At 43.0% G+C, this 22,385-nt stretch overlaps 1 protein-coding gene across 1 annotated transcript in view; it reads left to right on the top strand.

The window, feature by feature from the left end:
• The window catches only part of LOC126101037 (prolactin-releasing peptide receptor-like), a 990,136-nt gene that overhangs the window by 913,017 nt on the left and 54,734 nt on the right, over window positions 1-22,385 (top strand). Inside the window, exon 8 of the mRNA XM_049911700.1 lies at window positions 11,178-11,268. Within this exon, the coding sequence (XP_049767657.1) occupies window positions 11,178-11,268 (91 nt within the window). The remainder of the gene's footprint in view (window positions 1-11,177; window positions 11,269-22,385) is intronic.

The raw sequence follows: 22,385 nt of genomic DNA, 5'->3' as shown, positions 1-22,385 counted from the left end.
GAGTGGTGGAGAATAGATTATTTTGGGATAAATTCAGAGACGGAGTCAATTAGAGGTGACTGGGTGTACGGACATTCATATTCAAGTGAATGGTGATTGTACGTGTTAAACGAAACGCTACGATCGTATACTTACGATTGTGAAGAGATTTACTGACAATACGGAAACTTTTATGTTGAATTAGGTCTTTATTCGCTGTATGTGAATTAGTAAAGAGTATTGGAACCTGCCGGCGCTGTGGCCGAGCGGTTCTAGGTGCTTCCGTCCGGAACCGCGCGGCTGCTGCGATCGCAGGTTCGAATCCTGCCTCGGGCATTGATGAGTGTGATGTCTTTAGGTTAGTTAGGTTCAAGTAGTTCTAATTCTAGGGGACTGATGACGTCAGATGTTAAGTCCCATAGTGTTTAGAGCCATTTGAAGTATTGAGACCGAAAACAGTTTAGACTTTATCACACTAGTATCTTTGCCGCTCGTTGTCAAGGTGATTCTGCTAATAAACGAGAAGTGAAAAATGGTGTCCGTTAAAAGATTAAACTTGTGAGGAACAGACATTGAAAGGATTCAAACCCATAATTAATATCGTTTCGTTAGAATTGAGAAGCTTAGACATTGTAAGGCCCAGATACATATTTATCGGGCATTAGTGGCAAATGACAATTTCATGGGAAAGCATATCTTTGGTGATAGTTACACGAAGGAATGTAGTACTGACTTACTGTTATCATACCGAATTATACACACTTGGATCAACTCTCCTTTCATTAATCCCCCGGTACCATCTCTCATTAATTTAAGAAATTAATTCTTTCAATAAAACGGAAATATACGGGACATTCTCAGTGTTTACTCAAGTCCATAATCAGATAGCACACAGACAATAATATCTGAACATTCAAGGGTTATTGAAGGAAGCTGATACACCTTTTTACAAACAGATTTAATATGATTCAACGAATGAATACAGACTGCTAAAGTAACTAAATCAAATTACTCGCGGAAACAAATTAGTAAAAAGAGACTGCAACTCAATTGATTTCATACTCCATAGTTAAAAAAAACTGTCTTTGGTTCTGTCGTGGTTAAAAGTGTATGAAATATCTCTGGAAAAACGCGATCAATTTTCAAGTGCTAGTTCACAAGACTAGATTCACAACGTGATTCAGAGATGTTTTATGCCCGACCCACACGGCAGGGAATGGTTGTTAACTAGCCGGGACAATAAATACACAAACTTTCGAGATCGGCTCCGCTGCCAGGGAGGGAGGGGGAGGAGACAGCGAAGCGATAGCTGTGCAGTCGCGACGACGGTGGGTGTGCGGGGGGCATAACATCCATTATGTACGTTCCCGTACAGGGGAAACTTGGATTATTGTCCGAAGAGATCTTGCATTGTAATTCGGAAAAACACAGGCACTGCAATATTGTATTTATCCTCCAACATTGGCCAAGTGACTTTCAAGGAAAAAGTCTCCTGTACGGGAATATACCTGAACATAATGTGTGTACGAGTACAGGTTGTAGACACACGATTGATGAATGGAAGTTTGGGTCTGACTGTGAGTCATATTCGTGTAGCCAAATGGTAAGGTGATCACTCCGATAAGAAAGGAATCCGGGTCTGAGTGTCAGTTCGGTACAAATTTTCATTGTCGTCATTCCACAATACAGGTGATGGTTGTCCATATTTGCAACTACGAATACATTTCTTGTTGAAGTACATGTGTATCTGTCAACACATAAAACTTCTGCGCCAAAGAAATTAAGTTAGGGAAAGGAACGTTATGGTCACATTGGATTCTCCAGATGAAGAAGACTGCCACACAGTAGATGTGGACCATAAGATGGCACAGGACGCTGCTAACATTGCATTTCGTGAGAAGTTGAAGCATTCAAAAGGAACAGAGAGGGTGCAAATGGAGAAGTTATTAGGAGAATTACGAATTCTGTTTTTCCCACAACGACTGTTGCCTTGGATGGCAGTAACACAGCGCAGAATTCTGACAATCAGTTAGACACTGAATGCCACAGTCACTGCAACTGGTTTTGGGAGAATACGTAGGTCAACGATTGACTGGTGATATAACAGTACCGCATTTTCAGCATCATGAGGACACTATGAATATAAAAAGATGTCTTTTGGATTTAAAAATGTCCAGCGCTTTTTAGACAAGGTTCGGAAAGGATTAAAACTGCATCAGTGTTTGATGCATTCGACGACATAGGCAGCGATTAAGCGAAGTATTTAAGGAATTAAAGGCAGCTCAATGAACCCTGAGTACTGAAAAATGTCACTTTACCTTGGAAGAGGTGAGTTACGTAGGTCATGTCATCAGTATGGATGGTGTAAGGACTGATCTGAGATTAGTACGTACAGTGCAGAATTTTCCAGTACCTGACAATAGACAACGATTAGGGGAAGCATTTAAGAGGTTACAGGCAGTTCATTTAACACTGAGAACAGACAAATGTCATTTTTCGTCAGAAGAGGAGAATTGTTTAGGCCACGTCATAAGTAAGGATAGGATTTTCCAGTACCTGAAACAACTATGGGATTGCATTCTTTTTTCAGTATCATAGATTAAAGCAGGAAGACTGAAGGGAATTTTCGTATATACCACGACTGCTTACACAGTTGTTAAGAAAGGGTGTGAAGTTTGTTATTGGAAGAATGCCAGGGAGTATTTGAAGAGCTGAAAGAAGTATTAACGCCAAGTCTTTCAAAAGTACTTTATATTATCAAGTGATGCATCTTAAATCAGGAGATATATGCCAAGGAACATATGGTTGATTTTGCGTTGAGATAGTTAAATTGGGATAACATATATTCAGTGTTATCTATATGATAGGAAATTTTTGGTTGTTATAAAACATGCTGCTCTGAAGTGGTTACTATGTTTGAAATATCTATTCATTGGGTTGATAAGATGGGCATTGAAACTCAGTGAATTTGAGTACAAATTAATTTAAAAAAAACAGGAAAGAGAAAAGGAAATGATAACGGACTGAACAGAAAAGCAACAGCAAGACAGACACTAACTAGGTCAGGATCTTTAGAAATGGCATACAGCAGAGAACGCCGATGAAGAATGTAATCAGTTTGGAAGACAGCAACAGTTCAGCGTGCATGATGGTTTGTTGCGTAGTGAGACGAAATTGCATCTACGAGAGGTAGTGCCAGAGCAGTTAAAGGAGGAAGTGCAAAATACTGGTGGAGAGGAAGGAGAGATGATGTCAATCAGTATGTGAGGATTTGTATTACTAGTGCACCGTGTGAATAAAAAATATGTTGCTACGAATATTACCAGAGGCAACAAAACCGTTTAGTCTTATTGGGGTAGACGTCTTACGACCGCACAGCTGAACACCAGCACTTAATCCTTATGTACTAACCATAATAGATCACTTTCTTTATGCATGAATATGGTGCCGATGCCAGAGCAGCAAATAATTGCAGCCACACAAGCATTAGCTAATAGGTGGTTGTTGAAGATTGAAGTACTGGAGATAATAATTATGGATCGAGGGACAAACTTCATATCACTTCTGATGAAAGACTTGTGTGGATTACTGAGAGTAAAAGAAGTTAAAATGAATCCAATTCATTCACAAACTAAAGCAATAATGGACCGATTTCATTGGACGATTAGAAAAGTGCTTAGTTATTATGTGAACGAACATCATTAGGATTCGAACACAAATATTTCCATTGTAGTAAGTGTGTACAATTTCAAAGTACACACTAGCATAGAATTGTCGGCGTTCTAGGTTGTGCATTGTACGAAAATGCCATCACCGTTGGATATGATTAGGCAGGACAGTAGAAGCTGAGAATCAGTCTGAAAATTTTGCTAAAAATTGCTAAAAAGAACGAGCAAATACCAGAGCACTGGAGAAACAGGAAGAAGCAGTGAAGCGAGTGGGTAGATTGCCACAATACAAGTTAGGCCAGTGGCTAATGCTATCTAGTCCTTAGATGCACAAGGGGAAAACGAAGAAATATGTGACATGCTGCCAGCTTTCATGTCAAGTAATAGAGACTAGGTCGCCAGTTAATGTAAAATTGCAGTAACCAACTATGTCAACAACTGAGCATGCTGGGCGTCTGAGACCATTCAAGGGAGCTCCAGAAGATATACCACGAGACATGAGAAAAAAGTCAAAGAAAGAAGCAAAGAAGTAGTAAAAGGGTACACGAGAGGAAGGGGAACCTCAGGTATTTCAAACGCGACACATGTTAAGGCCGAAAAAGGAATTGCTACGTATTTTTGTTTTATGATTTTAGGATATTCTGTTTCCCTCTTGTGGTAGACAAGGTTTCTTTGTTTATTAAATTGACTCCGATAAGATTAGGCGTTTGTGTAGGGTAGAATTTAATCGTATTGTAATTAGCTGTGATCTTCAGAGACAGTAGGCTTCCAGGGGAAGGGGAGATAGCTATAATCCCTGTCCTCACATTGCTATATTGAGAAGCCAAAGAAAAAAGAAGAATGTTTGCTTGGGCAGTGCTGTAACTCTTCGCTGAGTGTAGAGTAGGATCATTCGACAATTATCACCTGTGCGGAGGAGTCATGTTTTCTAGACAACAGGATGTAATATTATCAAGTCACAAATGCTCGTTGAGTCTGCTATTTTTAATGTGTGGAGTTGCGGAATGAGGTGAGCAGGCTCGAAAAGGCGTTTTCAAATGTGCAGAAGTTATGAAGGGTATGTCGCAGAGCAGCACATGAAGTTAATCGGGCATACCCACGGTTGACGGAACAAATGCAGGAAGTGATCAGATTAGTATGACATGAACCCGAGAGGGCGGAAAGAGGATGGACTGATGCAGGTGGTAGGATATTGAATATTGTATTTGGAACAATGGACACGAAAGATGTAAGAAAATTAAATAGAACAGCAGAAGCCCCAACGGAGCTAGAGGACTTGAATAAGGCAACAGTGGCATGGCACTCTATGTAGTCAGAAGTCCGGAGGGTGGCGTACTTAGTATTACACACTTGCTTAGGAAGCTAACTAAGTTGTGGACTATACTATAAACTCGCCCGCCCGGCTAGCCTTTCAGGGAGCCGTCCATCAGACGTCGCATTAGCATCTGAACAATGCTTATGGGGATTGAGGAAGGTTCAAAAGGAATTGCAGCCATAATTGCGACTGGTAACGGAACCGAATAGACAGAACTTGCCATATTACAATCATAATGCACCAGTACATGTGTCAACATGACTGTACATAGCAATAGGGATACCAATACCAGGCAAGCATGCGATATTCAAATGTGCCCCTCTAGCTGGTGAAGTTGGTAACGATTCGAAGACTTATGCAAGTAAGGGAGTGCTGTTACTGGGAGAAGACGATCATCAACACTTGGTGATGTCCTAAGGAAAGATTTCGCAATGCCGCATCACCATATTTCCCGTACAGAAAGTTATGATGGGGAGCAGTTGTTCAGAGATAAATCCGAGGGGCTTCGTTTCAGAAGGAGGTAACATTGATGGTACTCGGTTTATGACGCTGAAGTGGTAGCCGCTAGTTGGTAGAATGGGGGTGAAGTAATGGAGATAATGCGTTTAGTACCAGGGAGGGGTGGGCTGCTAATTAATGGGACTTAATGTGATGGGACCTGCATTCCATTTTCCAGCCACCAGGTATGGTCTGTTGAATGTAACATAGTCACAGATATGCTGGCCAAACGAACCCTTGGAAATGTTATCCACGCTGAACCTTACATTTTTCAACCACTCTTGGGAACTGAGCCTTTCTTTAAGTCATATGGCAGCCACATAAGAGGGAAGATTACGATCGAGAAATTGTATTAGCATGCGAAAAACTATCGGCATGAAAGACGTCGAGTGACATTGGCCTTGAGTGTAGCAAAACCAAGCACCGTAGTGACTCTAATTTTGTTTTGCCTAATCTTCACGCATCTGGGACGACAAGCCTGACAGAAAGGAAATCCAAGGGCAATTCGAGTTCCCATGGATTGGATTACCTGAGCTGAGGATGGAGATGTTTAGAGTCAGTTATAACATAATAAGTACAGACTATTTAAGAGGAATTGCGTCAGTATACTACTACATTATCGATATGGCGATTTTAGTCGAGAACTGGACCAAACTAAGACCCAAGAGGTTGCGTCTTCTCCATCGAGGAAGGCAATGTAAGTCCACGGTCTAAGTTATAGGGAAACAAAAATAATAAGAAGATTTAAGTTAGCCACAACAAGGATTGTAATAGTTGCCACGAATCTGCCCATGTGGTGATATGTAAGACAGTATTTACAGATAGGCAAGCGATTTGCATAGCAAAGGCAGCCGACCGTAGCAGGAAACAACATAGCCCAGCAATAGCCGCCCGAATGGGAGAGACGTCACCACACCAGGGTTGGCCTCTGTTAGGAACGACGTGACTAGTCGCGAGTTTTAATGAAACAAATGTGCTGTAGAGAGGTATAAATAGTGTCATAGTGTGTGGCAAGGGAGATTCATTCAAATGGTTCAAATGGCTCTGAGCACTATGGGACTTAACTACTGTGGTCATCAGTGCCCTAGAACTTAGAACTACTTAAACCTAACTAACCTAAGGACATCACACACATCCATTCCCGAGGCAGGATTCGAACCTGCGACCGTACCGGTCACGCGGTTCCAGACTGTAGCGCCTAGAACCGCATGGCCACTCCGGCCGGCGGGAGATTCGTCACTGACTCATCATTCAATAGTCTTCTCCGTATCGCCGCCGAGTTTTGCAGCACAGCCTATCTCTGGGGCCGCGCCGATTCGTGGGACGATGGAGCATCGGGGGCAGCAGCCGTGGGTTTCAGTTCGGGCTGCATCCGCCACCTTCAACGCTAAGTTCCTAGCGCCACATGGGCCAGTGGATCCCATCGAGAGGGGCCATCGCCATCGCTAAGAGAAACAGTGCGCTGCTGACTCAAGGCCTTGGCCTTGTAGGCCGTCAGCTTCCAACTGACCTTCCGTCAGCGCTGGTGGGCGCCGACACAGCATTCCGATTCGACGCAGCTGCCCATACGTCGCCGCTGCCCATACGTCGCCGAATACCGACTCACTGAATGGCAATATGAACTGTAGATAATAAAGACATTGTCTGTTGTCAGCAATGTTTGACTGGGACACTTGGACCACAGCGCTCTCAACCAGACCGCTCGTAAGGAAACGTAGAACATGTTTAAAATGGGACCATCCACGCTACAACATGCGTTTGCTGCATCACAGAAACTTTCACTGGATTTCATTAACCTCAGCAATAAAAGTTCTGAAAACTGACTGCAGTAATCACTTTCAGAAACACACTGAATGCCATTTCAGTCACAGTGGAAAGCAGGTAAGATGCTAGGATACGAACCACCAAGTATACAACACAATACTTACAAGACAAAAATATAAAATGACAGAAAGCTGCTTCAATTTCTTCAATGTTCCTGTTAATTTAAGGTTGAATAACAAGTAAACTATTTTTATTCTATTGTATCAGTTAATATTTGGATAGTTATTATCGCAGTTTCTATTTACAGAATCAGTTACAGTTAACCGAAAGTATTTTTTTTTTTACTGTATAAATCTAACTTCTGAAGGGTCATGAGTGTATGTGTAAATCTACACGAAAGTAATTCAAAGAACTTCTTTTATTTTTTAATTCCATTTTTCCACTTTCTTTAATTGAAAGCCATTTTGCACACGCTCATCTCATATTTCATTATGGATGCTAAAGGTCTCGATTCTGTACTGCAGATATCCCTGTTATTGTCATCGTCAACAACATCATCAGTAGCTACATTCAAACAAATGATACTTCCATCGTTATGTTAAAATTCATGATTTTAATGCTTATCATTTATACGGTCAGTCATTAATCAAGTACACTCGCTTATAAGAAAAAGGAGAAAGGCAACAGGACTTTCATCCAAGTGACAGTGGCCTCAGAAAATCATATAATCTAAGAGCAAGCATATTACAGAGAGAATCTTTTCATATGTACATGATTTTAAAAAGTAAAATCACGGAAATGCTATACAGAACTTTCAACGAATCTCATATGAAGAGTCCTACATATTTTGAACTGAGTTTGTTATGGTGTGTTTGGAATCCACGACAATGTAACATCGGCTCTAGTTATTGCTACTGTACTCTGGCCAGGTATGATTTGAAGGAGGATCTTGATTTGGAGATGATGTTTCACCAACTACCCTAGCTAGTTGCGGCCATAGTGTCTAGTAAAAAATAGCAGATGTGTTTTCCCACTCCTCCTTGCGTCATTTATGACGGAGTACACAGACAAAAAAAACCGCAGCACCAAGTAATAATTAATGTACAGTAATGAAAATTTTGGGATACACTTGTCTAGGTAACACGCAGGCGTGCATGCATTGGTGTTGTGCACGTGACGGTTGTTAGTTTGTGGAATGAAGTTCCATTCCTGTTCCACTTGGTCAGGCAATACAGGGGCGGTGAGTGCTGTTTGTGCATGCTACTGGAGTTATCGTCCAATAATTTCCCATATGTGCTCAATTGAAGACAGACCTGGCAACCGTGCAGGTCAAGGCAACGTGTCGACTCTCTGTAGAGCATGTTGGGTTACAACAGCGGTATGTGAGCGAGCGTTATCCTGGTGGAAAACACCCCTTCAACTGCTGTTCGTGATTGACAGCACAACAGGTCGAATCACAAGACTGACGTACAAATTTTCAGTCAGGGTGCGTGGCATAGTCACGAGAGTGCTCCTGCTGTCATACGAAATCGCACCTCAGATCATAACTCCAGGTTACGTCCCGTGTGTGTAGAGAAAGGCGCATTGGTTTCAGGCCCTCATCCGCCCGTCTTCTAACCAAAACACGGCCATTACTATCACGGAGGCAGTGTTAGCTTTCATCAGGAAAAACAACGGACCTCCAACCTGCCTTCCAAGGAGCTCTCCCTTGACTCCTCTGAAGTCGCAAATGGCCGTGGTGTGGGGTCAGTTGAATGCACGCTACAGGGCGTCTGACTTGGAGCTGTCCTTGAAGAAACCGATTCGCAACAGTTAATTGTGTCACTGTGGTGCCAACTGCTGCTGCAGATGGTTTCAGTGCACGAGAACCATACGCCAAACACGATGGTCTTTCGACTGGGTACTGCCACGTGGCCGTCGAGAGCCCGGTGTTCTTGCAACCGCACAGTCCCGTGACCACCGCTGCCTGCCAAGTCTTTCTCTCATATCGCAGAAGGAACATCCAGTCTTTCGTAACCGAATTACATGACCTCTTTAAAACTCAGTGAGGTGCTGATAAGGGCACTCATGCTAACATGAATTCAGCACGTCCAATTTAGTAGGTAACTAACGCTCACGGTCGTTGCAGGGTGTATTTAAAGCAAATTTGAACTGCATACTCATAGTGACGCTACCACCGCCACTCTTATGCGACAGGTGCGAAATCTGAATGGACATCATATTCAGGTGTAGGAAAATGCCTACCAACTTTCATCTACGTAGCATATCTCTTTCATGGTATTGTGATGTTCTTTCCGTCAGTGTAGTTCGCTGGGGAACAGCGGATGTCAGTGTCCAAGGGGGACAATATTTTGGCAAGTGACCATGCTACCACCGTCTTCTCGTGGTATAGTCTTCAGGCATTGACCAATGCCTACTGATATTCATCATGTACGATGCGGTCTGAAAAAATAACCAGAACTATTCATTTACTGGGATATACTGCTCACCTTTATTCAAATTCCATTACAGACCTTCAGAGTAGTCTTCCTGGGACAAAATACAAATATTCCAGCATTCAGTCCAATGTTCAATGCACTCCCTAAAGCCCCTATCTGACAGTCTATTGAGTACACCCGAAATTTGGTTGTTTAGCTTTCGATAACTCTGAAAATAAAGACCCCAAAGCTCTTTTTTTCACTCCAGAAAATAGGTGGCATTCACACGGGGCTAGGTGCAGTGAATTACGTTGATGTGGCATCACCTCCGTGCCTAATTCAGTGACTGTTTCTTGAGTGCTGATACAGCAATGAGCTAGTACGTTATCCTGATAAAGGATCCATCCCATCTGAGCAACATTTGGTCTTTTGGTTGCAATTTTCCTCCTTAATGACCCCTTCAAGATGTCAGAATAGTAATTGGCAGTAACAATAAGCTGTTCATCCATCACGTGATTGTACACAATGCCCTTTTTTATGGAAGAAGTAAAGATGCATGACAGTTCCTGCACTTAGTTGAAGTTTGGCCTTTTAGGATCTTGGACTTGAAGGATTTTTCCCTTGGGCGCTGTCCTGTTTTGTCTCTGTCTCACAATGATTCTTCACATGTGATGGCTTTGTCCAAAAAATCTGGTTCTCGGTAAAGCATTCCCATCAATTGCTGTCACGCCATTACACTGTAAGTGTTCTGTTCGTCACTTATGACAAGAGGCACCCACTTTTCTGCAACTTTTCTATTTCCTAGAACATTTCGTACAATGTCTCCAGCTGATCCGTAGGACATATTCGTAATCTATGCAATCTTTGTGAACGATTAACAATGGTTATCCCACAACGTGACATCAGATGTTGTGGCATTGGTTTCAATCTTCGAAGTTTAGGTCCTTCTGGGATGTGGAGCATCCGCAAGATCATTTTCACCCTCCCGAAATTGTTTATGTCCTTCGAAAACTTGTGTTTTGCCCATGGCTTGCTCTTTGTACGCTTGCTGCAATATTTCAACTGTTTGCGATTGAGTTTCGTCAAGAAGAACGGAAAATCTGCATGACGCGTGCTGCTGAAATTTTTTGTGATCCATGTTGGGTACGATAAACACGCCCATACACTTCCCCTGTTTCCCTCCACCTGCGTACTGCCAGGCGACTGGCAAGTATGGTATTACGTCACTCAAGACCAGACCTCTCAGGTACTGCCAACACCAATCTCAAGCGCGGGCGAATTAAAAAAAAAAATTGACATCCCCTCGTACACGTCATTCTTTATCCGTAGTAAGGTCTTTTCTTTGTAATTAAAATAATCTCGCATAAGGAGAGAGTTTTAGTCAACATAATCCACAGGTACGTAATTGCTGCAGTATGAATTTGGTACAGATTTTCATAGTGTAACACTTCGTATTTCAGTCTGTTCAGTATTAGTGAAGTTATTTCAGAGTTTCGAAATGAGTGAACTGCAGAAAATGTGTTCTGGTGTCCACAGGTACCACTATATCAACATCATCTTCTTCTGTTGTGACTGGCTGGCCATGAGCAACAGTTGCTATAACCCGTTCATCTACGGAATTTACAACGTAAGTCTATTAACCAATACTTAGTTCTTCCAGAGTTCAAACGTTAATTATATTGTGATATGAAAATTTATAACCGATTAAATTGTGATATAATTTCTAACCAAATATACACTTTCATTACGTAAATGTTTTAGCTATTACGAATGTATAACACTACTCAATCTACCGTGAGGCACTGACAATATTTATCGTCACGATAAGAAATAACATTGATAATATGTAAATAACACCGTGGAAAATTGTAAAAAGTTCGGTTCTGTATTTTCATTAGCAAGCATAGCCCATTAAATTTGAAGAAAGTACTATTTCTTCTCGCTTTTTCTCGCTTCACTTGGTCTTCTTTTAATTTTCTCTGCGTTTTATCTCTTGTTTGTGGCTTTCAGTGGTGTCTCACATATTGCTAACTCTCGTTCCAGCACATTTCTGTGACCGAAGTAATAGTTCTCATTGTCCTGCTGTTTTGATTTATTTTAGTGAGTGAGTTGGGCATTTTTCTACGATAAAAAGTGTTTTCGGCTAATACAGTAAATGGGTTATACAGAAACGAGATGCGTGGCTTTTTAAACTTACTGGATTATCGAGTGCTAATGCCAATAAGCGCTCTGATATTTTCTTTTATAGTCAATTATTTAGGGTCGCCACCCAACGGAGTTGGGAATAAATCAATTGCAATTAATTAAAGAAATTATTAACGTGTTGTATAGTGACCATAAAGATGCAAGCACACTCATCAAATGAACACTGAAATTAATTTACTTAAAAGCGTGATAATACTGAATAAAAGGACTGAGTTAAATTAAAATATAATTCATTAGAATCTACGTAAAATTCAGAATTTGGGGCTGCAAGAATACTGCGCTTTGGTAACGACAGGTTGGGTGTACTAACACCGATTTCGGAAGGGGTGGCTGCGCTGGTGGACACTCATGTAGCATAAATGCAATTTATTTTCAGCAAAAACACAAGTTAAACACTGTGCAATAAATATATTGTAATAACGCTTGCCGTTGCTTGAGTTAAATTTAACACTGTTCCAAATGGTTGTTTGCTGACGGACCACATGAAGGGGTAGTATGTGAAACTTCAGGGAAGAGGATATGATAAAAGCACGTACTTACACAAGATCCATACTAGAGAACAAAGCTCAAGACACATTATGCCGTCACCAAAGAGTCATGGAAAGAGATTCGAGCTTCCGAAGCAGTAATCTTTCGATAAATGCAGTTCCTTAAAATATTCTCACGTAAATAAAACCGATGCAAGGTTGGGCGGGGGGGGGGGGGGGGATACAATATGGATACTAGACTTAAAAAAAGGTAGCACATTTACCTGGTGCCTGAATACTTCCACTAAACGGTTAAATTACATGCGCGACGCCCAATTAGAGATAAAATGAACTGCAAGAAATTTATTCCTCTATGGACACAGAGAGCTGAAGGCTTGACTGGCTCCTCCAAGCACCTAGTTGAGGGTAACAAAGCTAGCACGCTAACTATATGAAATTTCACACGGTAAAATACACTAAAATCTATTAATTACACAGAACATTCAACACAATCTAAATTCACCCAAGGGAACACGATTGATTACCGCTGAACAACACAGAAGGCAAGTTCGCACCGTGTGGCGCGAAGCATAAAGGCAAATTTATCAAATCACAGGAGAAACCGAAAGAATTCAAACTTCAATAATAAATAAAAACATTTACACGAGAATGTAACCATGCACGCCTACACACTTAGAAAAACCTACTGTAACGTGATAAAGGCAAATTTATCAAATCACGGGAGAAACCACTAGATAGGAAGCCTTTACACACTAGAAGTAGCACAAAGATAGTACCAGAAGACACTTATTAAATTGGTAAATTGCGCCATGGTCTATCCTGCGTAAACTGTGGATCTTATAATGAACCTATCGCTGTAACAAAAGGTGAACTATACTTCTTCAGCTAGCCTGAAAACTTACACATCTCACCCTCAGCTCAGTCGTAAGCTACCGACCACACTCACCGACTGCCCACCATCAAGTGCTTAAGCAGCCCCGAGAACAACGAATCTCCGCAGGTAGTCAGAACAGACCAAAGGGCTTATTTCCGGTACCAACCTACCCACTGTCGATAATGGCGACTTAGAATTCACAAACCTCTTTGCTTTAACTGAACACCCAAAGTTGGGTAGGCTGACCACAGCAGATAGCGACTTCCATACTACTAGCTACCAATGGAAACACGAAAAGTACTTTCACATGCACTTTCACACAGACGGTAATGAGGAGGATGGAAATCTTGGAGCATAAAATATATTCAGTGTTAATCTAATTGAAGGCTTGCTTCTGAACAACTGGGTAATTTAAGTATTTTATAGGGACGCAGTACACAGAGGCCTTTCAACAGTAGCTGTCAAAAATCTTATTCTACACGATGCGTTTCAGACATATTTTCTTGTCATCCGGCAATATGTACTGCTACGCAGTACACACAAAATGAGTCTATCGTACCGCCGTAAGTGACGCTCAGATATATCACCTTGGTTTTCGGATGTGACCAAGTTGCGCCACGCCACTATCACAGCACTTGGAAGAACTTAAGTGCTCGTTCTTAAAGCAGAAATGCCATTATAGTAATAAGTTCGTTCAACCATTACCGAATTACCACAAACCTACGAAACTAATTAAAAGCTATACTCAGTCATTTTAATTTTGTCAGAGGAAACTCAGCCACTAGATTTGCCTTGGCTCTATTTAACTTGTTCGTGACGGTCTGGATATCCTGAAAGGTCTTCCTTTGAATATCTGCTTAAAAATTCAGAAAGGCAGTTCGTGTCGCTCTTCGAAGGCTAATTCAGTTTCGTTACCTGCTTTGAAGTGACACGTACAATTTACTCTGGATGGCGCCGTTTCCTCTGTAATTTCGTCCTGCCGACTTTCGTACAAAATTCTACTGTAGCTCGACGGCAAATTCCGAAATTCTACAGTCTTGCCTTTGTTCCGCTAGTTACTCCAGTGAATTGTCACTGTGATGTATTTAATTCCGAATGGAGGCGAGTTCCTTAAATTTCGTTTATTAAATACACTCCTGGAAATGGAAAAACGAACACATTGACACCGGTGTGTCAGACCCACCATACTTGCTCCGGACACTGCGAGAGGGCTGTACAAGCAATGATCACACGCACGGCACAGCGGACACACCAGGAACCGCGGTGTTGGCCGTCGAATGGCGCTAGCTGCGCAGCATTTGTGCACCGCCGCCGTCAGTGTCAGCCAGTTTGCCGTGGCATACGGAGCCCCATCGCAGTCTTTAACACTGGTAGCATGCCGCGACAGCGTGGACGTGAACCGTATGTGCAGTTGACGGACTTTGAGCGAGGGCGTATAGTGGGCATGCGGGAGGCCGGGTGGACGTACCGCCGAATTGCTCAACACGTGGGGCGTGAGGTCTCCACAGTACATCGATGTTGTCGCCAGTGGTCGGCGGAAGGTGCACGTGCCCGTCGACCTGGGACCGGACCGCAGCGACGCACGGATGCACGCCAAGACCGTAGGATCCTACGCAGTGCCGTAGGGGACCGCACCGCCACTTCCCAGCAAATTAGGGACACTGTTGCTCCTGGGGTATCGGCGAGGACCATTCGCAACCGTCTCCATGAAGCTGGGCTACGGTCCCGCACACCGTTAGGCCGTCTTCCGCTCACGCCCCAACATCGTGCAGCCCGCCTCCAGTGGTGTCGCGACAGGCGTGAATGGAGGGACGAATGGAGACGTGTCGTCTTCAGCGATGAGAGTCACTTCTCCCTTGGTGCCAATGATGGTCGTATGGGTGTTTGGCGCCGTGCAGGTGAGCGCCACAATCAGGACTGCATACGACCGAGGCACACAGGGCCAACACCCGGCATCATGGTGTGGGGAGCGATCTCCTACACTGGCCGTACACCACTGGTGATCGTCGAGGGGACACTGAATAGTGCACGGTACATCCAAACCGTCATCGAACCCATTGTTCTACCATTCCTAGACCGGCAAGGGAACTTGATGTTCCAACAGGACTATGCACGTCCGCATGTATCCCGTGCCACCCAACGTGCTCTAGAAGGTGTAAGTCAACTACCCTGGCCAGCAAGATCTCCGGATCTGTCCCCCATTGAGCATGTTTGGGACTGGATGAAGCGTCGTCTCACGCGGTCTGCATGTCCAGCACGAACGCTGGTCCAACTGAGGCGCCAGGTGGAAATGGCATGGCAAGCCGTTCCACAGGGCTACATCCAGCATCTCTACGATCGTCTCCATGGGAGAATAGCAGCCAGCATTGCTGCGAAAGGTGGGTATACACTGTACTAGTGCCGACATTATGCATGCTCTGTTGCCTGTGTCTATGTGCCTGTGGTTCTGTCAGTGTGATCATTTGATGTATCTGACCCCAGGATTGTGTCAATAAAGTTTCCCCTTCCTGGGACAATGAATTCACGGTGTTCTTATTTCAATTTCCAGGAGTGTATATTTGGTGTTAAGCAACACAGTTTGATGTCAGCTAAATCTGTAAGGTTGGGAATACATATGCTGTACTACAGTGATCTACCTGTCTAGCGAGTAATTACATCACCAGTGTCTATCTTCGATTTAGTCTATCTCTCATAGAGAAATGTTCGATAAATATCTCTAAGAGTGTATCATGTTTATGGATCACTGCGAACATGCAAGCAAATGTTTGTAACAAAGACGTTGTCAGTTTGAATCATCACTTCCACTGATTAAAAGAAAATTCGGAACTCAGGCGATATAATTGTAAGAGGTTATAAATGAAAATGAAATGGAGATGTTCTGTAGAAAGTTGAATGGCGCGGGTGACGGTGCAGCGCTTGACAACTGCTTAGGTGGTGTAAATTAGCGGTTTGATGGAGATGGCGCAACGCTATCTCTCGTCATCTGTGTAGGATTTGATGCATTAAACTATGAGGGAATGGCAGAACGGGCCAACCGGAATCAGTCGTGTCAAATGCCACACACCGAAATAAGCTAAGTCGCGCATTTCGCACGTGTATAAGACTGTAGCCACACACGGGTTTGTCATCTGTGACGAGTCTACAAGAAATACAATTTCAGAAAACCTTTGCTAGTAGGCGAAGTCATTTTCACTGATGGAACCCATAGCTTATACCGAACGGTAAATGTTGATAAAAGACTAAAATAACATTGTCTATGCTCCAAGGGAGCATGGTAGAACCGTTAGAGACGATCAGTAATTCCCTTAGGTTGGGAAAGGGGTATAATCTTGTCTGGTTATTATTGTGACTACTTTCACCAGTTACCCATCTTCAAGCACCAGATTTCTACCTAACGTTATCGTTCCTCTGACAAACGTCGCCGGCCGGAGTGGCCGAGCGGTTAAAGGCGCTCCAGTCTGGAACCGCGCGACCGCTACAGTCGCAGGTTCGAATCCTGCCTCGGGCATGGATGTGTGTGATGTCCTTAGGTTAGTTAGGTTTAAGTAGTTCTAAGTTCTAGGGGACTTATGACCACAGCAGTTGAGTCCCATGGTGCTCAGAGCCATTTGAACCATTTGACAAACGTCACAATGAAATATGATTTTCGTGGTTCAGGAAAGTTTTCAACGGAATGCTAGACACACCAGCTGATAAAGGCTTATTTTAACAAGCAAGGTGCAAGATTGTATATGTGTAACATACGCATGGGACGAAATACATGCTGATAAAGCAGATACGTCTTATACTTACACAATTTTGCGTATTTTGGTTTCCATCCTGGTACTGTTTTAGAATGGGTTAGTTGTGAAGTATACACTGAATACGCTATTTTGTAATAGACGTGAAACATTGGTTATATAAACACACCGGTAGGAAGTTGTTGACCCCAGCAGACAGCACCCAACCGTTCAACAACGCCTGTAGTCTCGATAACGATACTAGTCTAAAAGTTTCTTGAGGCGTGCCACGTCCAGCTAATACAACTCATTAATACCCAGTAGAGCTGCCGCTGTGGGGTGGGGGATGAACACTGCTACGATTCATCCTTAATTCAAAACAATCCCATTCATCGTATTGGGTTAGGATCTGGGGCATCGTAACCTGTATGAGCAGGCCCAAGTGGTGATATGAGGAACACCACGAAAACATCACAGCACCACCTTCAAACTCCACACACAGTGGGATAAACGCCTCATTAGACCGTAGGTGCATTTGACACCTTGTTTGAAGAAGAGGTAAATTGACTGCTTGTCATCACGCGGTACACGCCACCAGTCACCCACTGTCCAGCTTCTGTGTGGTTTGGCCGACTGAAGACGTTTAGTTTTGTCCACTGTAAGCGGGGGTCTTCCGCGAGCTATCCGACTGAAAATGTGCGCTGAATTTTCGCTCGGAAACTGGTTGACATGAAACTACGTTCGCTAACAGCTGTAATTCCTGAAGGGTTTGAAACCGGTTGTCATTTAAAAGGCGTGACTCTCGTCCCTGCCTATTAGCAATTTCTTACGGCCACTCCTCTCGCACTGACTGAGAGTGGTGCACCATTCTACGTAGATACGTTGGTCATCCCATGTTAATGTCAAAAAATAGGGCAACCTTTATCGTTGTGCGATAATGGGCAGGTCTGCCATTTAGATAAAGTTACCACGACATAGTGCGCCCATTCCATACATCCGAATGACTCATACAAACAATTTCACTAACGTGACTAATGTACACCGGTGCAGTATCTGACGAACGTCAGATACCATTTCTACGATCAGAAGCAACCAGTTTGCTCTTTTAAAGGGGTGAGTTATATTTTGTTCGGTACTGTTGCGTACTTTTTTTTTTTTTGCATCAGTCTTGTAGCTGGTTTGATGCGGTCTGCCACGAATTCTACTCCTGTGAAAATCTTTTGATCTCAGAGCAGCAACTGCAGCTCAGTTATTTGCTGGATGTATTTCAGTCTCTGTCTTCCCCTGCAGTTTCCTTCTCTATAACTTCCTCATGTACCATGGAAAATTCCCGCCCGATTGGCCGTGCTGTGTAATGCACGGCTTTTCGGGCGGGAAGGAGCGCCGGTCCCTGGCACGAATCCGCCCGGCAGATTTGTATGAGGTCCGGCCAGTCTGTGGATGGATTTTAGGCGGTTTTCCATCTGCCTCGGCGAATGCGGGCTGATTCCCCTTATTCCGCCTCAGCTACACTATGTCGGCGATTGCTGCGCAAACAAGTTCTCCGGGTACTCGTACACCATCACTACTCTTCCACACAAACATAGGGGTTTCACTCGTCTGGTGGAGACGTTCCCTGGGGGTCCACCGGAGGCCGAACCGCACAATAACCCTGCGTTAGGTGTGGGGTGGCAGAGAGGTGAAGTGGACTGCGCTAGTCGTCGTGGGGTTGCGGACCACTGCAGCTGTGGTGGGGACGGAGTCTTTCCGTCGTTTCTAGGTCCCCGGTTAACATAACATAACACAACCATGGAACATATTTTCTGATATCTCAAAACATGTTCTGTCATCTTGTGGTATTCCTACATTCCCTTTCCCTCCGATTATGCGGAGAACCTCCTCATTCCTTAGTATATCAGACCACCTAATTTTCGACACTCTCCTGTAGCACCACATCTCAAATGCTTTTATTCGCTTCTGTTACGGTTTTCCCACAATCCATGTCTGCTACCAAACAACCCTCTGGTCCAGATGCACATTCTCAGAGATTTCCTCCTCAAATTAAGGCCTATGTTTGATACAAGTAGATTTCTCTTTTCCAGGAATGCCCTTTTCCCCAGCGCGAATCGATTTTATATGACCTCCGTACTCCTTTCCTGATGGGTCATTTTGCTGCCTAGGTAGCAGAATGCCTTAACTTCATCTACTTCGTGATCTCTAATTTTGTTTCCTCCTACTTCTCATTACTTTCGCCTTTTTTCGATTAGCTCTCAATCCAGATTCAGTACTCAGTACATAGTTCATTCCATTCATCAGATCCTGCAATTCTCCTTCACTTTCAATGAAGACAGCAATATCATCAGCGGATCTTGCCATTGATATCCTTTCACCTTGAATTTTAATCCCATTCTTGAACCTTTCTTTCAATCCCATCATTGTTTCTCCGATGTTTTAACAATATGGACCAAAGATCACATCCTTACCCTTCACCCTTTTTAATTCGAGCACTGCGTTCTTGGTCTTCCAGTCTTATTGTTTCCGCTTTGTTCTTGTACATATTATATATTACCCGTCTCTCCCTGTAGCTTACGCCTATTTTCCTCAGATTTTCTAACATCTTGTACCATTTTACAGTGTCGAACGCTTTTTCCAGTACGACAAATCCTATGAAAGTGTCTCCATTTTTCCTGACGTGCTTCCAGTATTAACCGAAACGTCAGAAGTGCCTCTCTGGTGCCTTTACCTTCCTTAAAACGAAAATGATCGTCAACTAACAAATCATCAATTTTCTTTAGCATCCCTCTGTATATTATTCTTGTCAGCAAGCAGCTTCTAATACGGAATCCTCTATCTCTTCAATGTCGAGTTCTGTTTTTTCGTCTGTAATGTCATCATGAGACAAATTCTCCTCTCATAGAGGCCTTCAGTGTACTGTTTCTACTTATCCGCTCTCTCCTATGCATTTGACAGTGAAATTCTCGTTGCACTCCTTATGTAACAGCCCATGCTTTAATTTCACAATCATTCCCTTTTTTTGATTTCTTCACATTTTTCATGTAGCCATTTCACCTTATCTTCTTTGCACTTCCTACTTATTTCATTCTTAAGTGATTTATATTGATCTCTCCCAGTCTTTCCCTAAACGTTACTGTAGTTCCTTCTTTCGTCAATCAACTGAAGTATTTCAAGTTTCGTTTGCAGTTACCTTCATTGCACTTATGTTTGTCCATCCACCATCTGTGACAGCCCTTTCCTGAGATGTCTACGTCTCTTCAGTTGAAGTGCCTACTGGATTATTTAATTATCGCAGTATATATGCCCTCAGAAAAAGTCAAGCATTTCTCTTCATTCTTTAATACTTCCGTATCCCACTTCTTTGTCCAGTGAATCTTCCTGACTAGTGTCCTAAGCTTCAGCCAACTCTCCATCGTTACTAAATTGTGATCTGAGTCTATATCTGCTCCTGCGTAGGTCATACAATCCACTATCTAATTTCGGAATTTCTGCTTGACCATGATGTAATTTTACTGGAGTCTTCCTGTGTTTCCCTGCCTTTTCCAGTTACCTCCTCCTCTTGTGACACTTGAACAGCGTATTCCCTATTATTTTCTGACATTTATTGTTTAACTGAGTTAGTGTTTCTCTTCTCTCGTTTCTACTATCGAGCCCATATTTTCCCGTAACCCTATCTTCTCATTCATCTCCTGAAACTGCATTCCAGTCTCCCATGACAATTAGATTTTCATCTTCCTTCCCATACTGAAATACCCCTTCAGTATCCTCACATAATTTCTCTGCCTCTTCATCTTCTGCTTGCGATGGCAGCATGTATAACCTCAAATATCGTTGTCGGTGTTGATTTGCTGCCGATTCTGATGAGAACAACCCTATCACAGAACTGTTTACAGGAAGTCATTCTCTGCGCTATTTCCTCTTCATAACGAATCTTACTCCTGTTATACCATTTTCTGCTGCTGTTGATATTACCTTATACTCATCCTTGCCCTCTTTCCATTTTACTTCACTGTTCCTTATTATATCTAGATTGAGCCTTTGTATTTCCCCTTTCAGATTTTCTACCTCCCCTACTACGTTCAAGCTTCTGACATTCCACGCCCCGATGTTGGATCCTCAATCTTTTTCTCACGGTCACCTCCCCGTTGGCAGTACTCTCCCGGAGATCCGAAGGGGGGAATAGTCCAGAAACTTTGTCCGATGGAGGGATCATCGTAACCCTTTTTAATTACAGGCCAAGTGTCCTGTGGATACACATGATCTGTCTTCAATGCTTTGGTTCCCATTCCCTTCTGTATCCTCATTCCGTTGATCGTTGCTGTTTCTCTCTCCTTTTAGCGGCAGTTTACCCTCCTGAAGAGCGTGAGAGTGCTCCGAATTTGTCCGCTCCTCCGCCATCTTTGACAAGGCCGTTGGTAGAACGGGGGTGAATTATTACGCCAGAGATCTTCGACCGTAGGAAAATACACTGCAATTATTTTTTGAAAAGTAATCGATAGTCTGAGAGGTGTTAGTGTGGACCAAAATAAGAGAAAAATGTCCAGTACGCTTGGGCTCGGAATTCATACCTTAACAGCTGTCAGTGCTTATTCTATTCTTCACTACTGTGAAACTCATCACTTCTGCTGCAACCTTTTTGCCATTTCCCATGTGGAACAATATGATTCCATTACGCTGGTAAGTGCAAAGATACAACTGCGAAAGAAAATGCATTTTACACACTTATCGGAACGCAAATTGATTACTTTGGAACTAATATATGCGTTAAAATTACCCAGGCCTGTGAATACAGTTTAGAGCAGAGGTCCCCAAACCGTTTTGTCTCGTGGACCACGAGGCAATTTTTTTTCTATTTTGGGGTGTCCCCTGCCTCTCATATATTGAATTTTTGAAAAGAATGGCCCTGACTAACATTAACCTATACCTTTCACAAATCACTTACCTCACCAAAAATCTTCGTTACTCGAACTACTGCAATACAGCGAGCGCCACTACTGCCAGCTAAATAAAAGATTCAAACTACTGAAGGCACTAACTACTGATAGGCATAGTTAGCAAATGAAAGATTTTGATAGAGAACAAACAATGTATTTACCTTAATAGTGTTCAAAAGTGATAAATATATAGCAGTTCATGACATCCAGTCTTACAAATTTCAAAACTCCGCCATCTCTCTCCCGACATCCACCACTGCTGGCGGCTCACCTCCAACTGCTCAACGCTACGCGCTGTTCACATCCATCTGCCCAACACTACAATGGCAGACAACAATGCAAACTAGCCACAGACTGTACACAGCACAGCCAGTGATTTTTCATATAGAGCGCTACGTGGCGTTACCAATAAGGAAACCTAATCAGCCTACTTACATTTTTACAAATTCATCAACTTCAAACGTGTTTTTGATACCTGATACAGAGCTAGTCACTTTTATAGGTTAAACTGTAGGAGTGTAGAGAGTGTT

The sequence above is a fragment of the Schistocerca cancellata genome, chromosome 9 (assembly GCF_023864275.1).
Source record: "Schistocerca cancellata isolate TAMUIC-IGC-003103 chromosome 9, iqSchCanc2.1, whole genome shotgun sequence".
Taxonomy (NCBI): domain Eukaryota; kingdom Metazoa; phylum Arthropoda; class Insecta; order Orthoptera; family Acrididae; genus Schistocerca; species Schistocerca cancellata.
This window is presented reverse-complemented; position numbering and strand designations above follow the sequence as displayed.